At 42.3% G+C, this 6131-nt stretch overlaps 2 protein-coding genes across 2 annotated transcripts; one reads left to right on the forward strand and one right to left on the reverse strand.

Moving 5' to 3' along the window:
* On the forward strand, window positions 1–4155 carry LOC116009758 (putative multidrug resistance protein). Its single transcript, XM_031248886.1, has 4 exons — window positions 1–747; window positions 953–1493; window positions 1573–3554; window positions 3642–4155. Exons 1-4 carry the CDS (start codon window positions 389–391, stop codon window positions 4015–4017), a joined length of 3258 nt encoding a protein of 1085 aa, XP_031104746.1. The 5' UTR covers window positions 1–388; the 3' UTR covers window positions 4018–4155.
* Window positions 4156–4326: 171 nt separating this feature from the next.
* LOC116004399 (protein NDR1-like) lies at window positions 4327–5259 on the reverse strand. The gene has a single exon (XM_031244440.1). It carries the CDS (start codon window positions 5183–5185, stop codon window positions 4568–4570), a length of 618 nt encoding a protein of 205 aa, XP_031100300.1. The 5' UTR covers window positions 5186–5259; the 3' UTR covers window positions 4327–4567.
* Between the last annotated feature and the right edge of the window lie 872 nt (window positions 5260–6131).

Raw genomic sequence — 6131 nt, forward strand, 5'->3', positions numbered from 1 at the left:
ACATAAAGTGTAATTATAATATCTGGGACTATTCTTGTTTGGCCTTCCTGAAGTCTAGGTAATTGAAGCATGTGCTCCATCTTAACTAAAAGCCTAATTTCAAGAACAGGATCCAGGTACATAAAGTGTAACCGGAGATTATACCAAATTAAAACATGTGCTCCATCTCAACTAAAAGTCTAAGCTGATAGTTGGATTGCACATTTATGTTTATATATATTATATGCTAAACAGAGGTTACTTCTGCCATGTATCCTTCTTCTAAGAATGTGTTGTCCTTTTGGTACAGATACCTGATTGCCTGGCCTATCTATCTTCCTTCTTCTTCTGCTTCATATTTGCCTTTGTGCTCTCATGGAAACTCACATTGGCAGCTATACCATTCACCATGATGTTCATCGCCCCGGGGCTTGGATTCGGGACAATGATGATGAAAGTGGCGATGCAGGGGATCGAGTCGTATGGGGTTGCTGGCGGGATTGCAGAGCAGGCGATTTCGTCTATAAGAACTGTATATTCTTATGCTGCTGAGCACCAAACTCTTGAGAAGTTCAGCCAAGCACTACAGAAAGTAATAGAGCTGGGGATTAAGCAAGGCTTTGCAAGGGGACTAATGATGGGAAGCTTTGGAGTGATTTATATCAGCTGGGGTTTTCAAGCATGGCTTGGATCTGTTCTGGTCAGTAAGAAGGGCGAAAAGGGCGGTGATATTTTCGTAGCGGGATTCAACGTTCTAATGGCGGGACTGTAAGTAACTACACACTGTACTACTAAACCGATTGATTTTTTTTTTTTGAGTACTACTGGCTCTGTTACAATGTAATATCTGTTCATAGCTACTTTCTCAACCTATTGAAGCACAAAGAGTCAACAGTCGCCTCCAGTCAACAGAAAAGATGATATTAGATTTGGCTGACCTGATATAGGAACTCTTTGTGAATTGTGATTGCAGAAATATCTTGACAGCTCTTCCAAATCTCACTGCGATAACAGAAGCAAAGGCTGCTTCTATTCGGATTTCTGAGATGATTGATCGCAATCCAGCCATAGACACTGAAGACAAGAAGGGGAAAGCACTGTCATATGTGAGAGGAGAAATTCAGTTCAAAGGTGTATATTTCAGTTACCCCTCTCGGCCCGATACTGCTGTCCTGCAAGGGCTGGATGCCACGATCCCGGCTGGGAAAACCGTGGGTATTGTCGGGGGAAGTGGCTCTGGCAAGTCCACCGTCATTTCGTTGCTCCAAAGATTTTATGATCCCATCGAAGGCGAAATTTACCTGGATGGATACAAGATAAAGAGACTGCATCTTAAATGGTTGAGATCCCAAATGGGACTTGTTAACCAAGAGCCAATCCTTTTCGCAACATCCATTAAAGATAATATACTGTTTGGCAAGGAAGATGCATCAATGGAAGATGTAGAGAGAGCAGCCAAGGCTGCAAATGCACATGACTTCATTATCAAGCTACCAGATGCTTATGAAACTAATGTGAGAGAATTTCTACCTCACAACTCTTTTGTTTTTGTCTGAAGTTTTTAACAAAATGTTTTGGTTTTGGGGTTTCTAGGTTGGGCAATTCGGGTTCCAATTATCTGGAGGCCAAAAGCAGAGAATAGCCATTGCAAGAGCTTTGATCAGAGACCCGAGGATCTTGCTGTTAGATGAAGCCACGAGTGCCCTAGATGCCGAATCTGAAAGAATTGTACAAGAGGCAATTGATCACGCATCGATTGGGAGGACTGCAATAGTCATAGCTCATCGTCTATCCACGATTAGAATGGCGAAGCTAATAATGGTTCTTCAACAAGGGAGGGTAGTCGAATCTGGTTCACATGCACATCTTATGGAGATGAATGATGGAGAGTACTACAATATGGTGAGAATGCAGCAGCAGTCAGGTATTCAACACGAAGCTACTCCGAGTAGCCATAGGCAAAAGATTGATAAGAAAAGGCGCCATAAAATGAGTGTACCTTCTAGTCCACTAAGTGCGAGATCAAGTGCAGCCAGCACTCCTGTTATGTATCCATTTAGCCCCGCGCTTTCCATGAGTCCGGCAATTCCACACAGCGGGATATATTCTGCTCCCTACTCGGTGCAATACGAAGATTCCTTTGATAGTGACGACGAGGACAGAAACAAACCGGCTTATCCTGCTCCTTCACAGTGGCGTTTGCTGAAAATGAATGCACCCGAGTGGCCTCGAGCCCTGCTTGGATGCATTGGAGCGATTGGCTCGGGAGCTGTACAGCCCATAAATGCATACTGCGTTGGGGGTCTCATTGCAGTTTACTTCCGAACAGACAAATCCACCATCCAATCCCACGCAAGGATCTACACTTATGTTTTCATAGGCCTCGGTGTTTTCAACATGTTCACTAATGTTCTCCAGCACTACAATTTCGCAGTCATGGGGGAAAAACTAACTAAAAGGGTTAGGGAGAAGCTACTCGAGAAACTCATGACCTTCGAGATTGGATGGTTCGACCAAGACGAAAACGCAAGTGCAGCCATATGTGCTCGGATATCAACCGAAGCTAACATGGTTCGTTCCCTCGTAGGAGACCGGATGTCACTGCTAGTTCAAGCCATCTTCGCGGCCACCTTTGCTTACACTTTAGGGCTTTTCCTATCATGGAGGCTCGCGCTTGTGATGATGGCAGCTCAGCCTTTGCTCATTGGAAGCTTTTATGCCAGAAGTGTACTGATGAAAAGTATGTCTGCAAAAGCACAGAAAGCACAAAGGGAAGGAAGCCAATTAGCAAGTGAAGCAGTCGTTAATCATAGAACTATCACTGCTTTCTCGTCTCAGAAACGAATCGTTGGCCTGTTTAAAGCAACATTAGAAGAGCCAAGAAAGGAAAGTATCAGGCAATCCTGGTTTGCAGGCATGGGGCTATTTAGCTCCCAATTTCTCGCCACAGCTTCTACAGCTTTAGCCTACTGGTACGGTGGAAAGCTACTAACAGAAGGACAGATATCCCCCGAGAAACTTTTTAGAGCATTTCTCGCACTGCTTTTTACTGCCTATACAATTGCCGAAGCAGGAAGCATGACCAAGGATATATCACGAGGAAGCGATGCTGTCCGCTCAGTATTCGCTATCCTGGATAGAGAATCCGAGATTAAACCAGACAGCTCAGTGGCAGTTGATGCAAAAAAATCAGAGATTATGGGTCGAGTTGAGTTTAAGAAAGTGTTCTTCGCTTACCCTACAAGACCCGACCAGCTGATTTTCAAAGGCCTTAGCCTTAAAATTAGCCCGGGGACTACAGTAGCACTGGTAGGGCAAAGCGGTTCTGGCAAATCATCAATTATAGGGCTGATAGAGAGGTTTTATGATCCACTTAAAGGAGCAGTTTATATCGACGGACGAGACATCAAGGACTACAAGCTGAGAAAATTAAGGTCACATATAGCATTAGTCAGCCAAGAGCCTACCTTATTTGCAGGAACTATCTACGAGAACATTGCCTATGGCAAAAAGAACGCAAAGGAAGCCGAGATAAGAAAGGCTGCTATTCTTGCAAATGCACACGAGTTCATAAGGTAACACATTCATACTCCATTTCTATAACAACAGTGGCATAAACTAAAATCTCACCATTATTAATCTCGGTTTCTATTTTTGATCAGTGGAATGAAGGATGGATATGAGACTTACTGTGGAGAAAGGGGAGCACAGCTCTCGGGAGGCCAGAAGCAAAGAATAGCAATCGCACGTGCAATCCTCAAGAACCCGAAAATCCTGCTCTTGGATGAAGCAACAAGCGCTCTCGACACAATATCAGAAAGGCTGGTTCAAGAAGCACTGGAGAAGATGATGGCTGGTCGAACCTGCATTGTTGTGGCTCATCGGCTATCCACGATACAGAAAGCTACCTCCATTGCTGTGATCAAGGACGGAATAGTCGAAGAGCAGGGATCACACTCTGAGCTGCTTTCCCTGGCTGGCGCTTACTACTCGCTTGTAAAACTACAAGGTAGCAGCACGCCTTACCGGCAAACTTGAAATTGGCAATTCTGCCAAGAATTGTAAACTAAGAATGATGGTTTCATGTGAAAATCTAATGTATTCCTTTCCTTTGTATGGTGTAGAAAACAATTTTTTGCTGCAATATCCTGAATCTCTCTCTTTCTTTCATCTTCACTTTCTTTTGCCAGAATATACAGAATGTTGAGCATAATAAATATAATATAAACATAAATGTGTAGTCCAACTATCAGTTCATATTCTCACTAGGACAAGGCTTTAGGTGATCTATTGAACCAACTGAACTAGCTTGTTAGGCACCCACCGATATTATAAGGAATTCATCCATTATTGACCAATACCATAAATATTATTTAAAAAGCATGTGTCAACATCAATCCATGAACATATTTCTAGACTAGATGCAGTGCTTGATCTACAAACCAGAGTACTAGACAAACAATTTCAATGCGGAAAAAATGAATTACCCTTCAAAATTTCCAAATAATACAATCATAAATAGAAAAGAAAAAGAAAGGGAAAAAGATACAACATGTTAAAAATCTGATCTTCTGCTATTCTACTCCAGTCACAACAGCAAAACCAGAACAAATAAAGTGACGGAAAACATAGCCGGCGCGTGAAAGGAACGGTGTTGTCGTGTCGCGTAGCTCTTACCGGATTTATCGACTTCCACGGTGGCGTTTTCCACCATAAACTCGTGCCTCTTCGTGTACCAAAGCACAATCTTATACCTCACTTTAGTATACAAATCCATCCGGAAAACCGCCTTTGACCCATTCGAAACCGCCCCGAAAGCCGCGTCCCACGGCACTCCACGGGCGGTTAAATTCCCGGATTTGTCGGCGTCGTTGCCGTGGCCCTGGTAAAAGCCCGGAACCGTGAAATTGCCGATGGGAACGCTGGTGTTGGCCCCATAATAGAACCTGAGCTGAACGGCGTCGTATCGGACGCCCTTGTCCTTCATCTTGTTCTTGAGATTGATGGTGAAGTAGAGGGTGTGATTGGATCTCGTGGCGTTTGAGGTGTCGGAGGTGTTAAGCGCCGGGAAGTAAACGGCCGAAATGGAGCATGAAGGCTTGGTGGTGCGGAGACTAAGCCAGACGAAGAGGGCCGTGAGGCCCGAAGTGAGAATGAATCTGAAGCAGCACTTGAGGCATCCGCTGCCGTGGCCGGAATCTGACATGGAGGGAGAAAGGATTTTCCGGCGAGGCAGGAAAGTGCCGGTTTTTCAAGAACCTGAAATGAAGGTGCAAGTGGCGGAAGTGAGGACAGTATAGCACGTGAAATTTGGTCTTCTTAACTAAAGAAATTCCAAGTCAACGATTTAGTTGACTAGCAAAGCCAATCATTTTTACAAGAATTAAACTTCTATCTTAACATCAAAAGCAAGTTGTCAAAGACCTTGTAGTCCAGTTGCATCAAATCATTCCCTTTATACGGGAGGTGGTGGATTCGCTCTTGTGCTTTAATTGGTTGAGAAAGTAGTTATGAATAGATACTGCATTGTAATAGAATTAGTAGTATTTAAAAAAAAAACATTAAAAGCAAGTTATAAGTAAAATTTGTAACTGATAAACTAGTATTTTGGAGACAATGCCCAATTAAATACTTAATAGTTAATACTAACATTAACATTAAACAAATCTCACATCAAACACATTCAAGTATTGAATGCGAGTTTTTTTTTTAAATCAAAGTATTAAGCAAACTTCACATGCACACACATATATTGGATCTGGTTCATGTGAGAACCACCGCTTGGGTGTTAACTAGTAAACTCCTATACGCCGTTTAGATGTGAGATTAAACGACCAAGATATGAGGAGTGATGCATCTGATGCAGTTGTGCAGTAATGTGGTGTATTGGTACAGTGATGTATATTTACCATATCAAAATCATTTTAAACTACAAAATCAAGCAAGATCAACGGTGTACAATGATACAAAGGTTCACATGTTAACCGTGGTTATCATTTGAACCTAATTATATATATAGAATGATTCACTTTTTTTTTTTTGTTAACTTCGATTAGGCCTTGTTTGGTAGATGACTTTTTAGAATAGATATTTGATTTTAATTGTTTGATTTTGTTAAATACCTAAAAATATATGTTTGATTAATGTCTTTT

The sequence above is a fragment of the Ipomoea triloba genome, chromosome 2 (genome assembly GCF_003576645.1).
Source record: "Ipomoea triloba cultivar NCNSP0323 chromosome 2, ASM357664v1".
Lineage (NCBI taxonomy): Eukaryota > Viridiplantae > Streptophyta > Magnoliopsida > Solanales > Convolvulaceae > Ipomoea > Ipomoea triloba.

Coding starts and splice junctions, on each gene's coding strand:
- LOC116009758 (XM_031248886.1), top strand. CDS start 389: ATGATGTTCATCGCCCCGGGGCTTGGATTCGGGACAATGATGATGAAA. Junction 1,494..1,572: donor CAGATGCTTATGAAACTAAT/GTGAGAGAATTT, acceptor TGGGGTTTCTAG/GTTGGGCAATTCGGGTTCCA. Junction 3,555..3,641: donor AATGCACACGAGTTCATAAG/GTAACACATTCA, acceptor ATTTTTGATCAG/TGGAATGAAGGATGGATATG.
- LOC116004399 (XM_031244440.1), bottom strand. CDS start 5,185: ATGTCAGATTCCGGCCACGGCAGCGGATGCCTCAAGTGCTGCTTCAGA.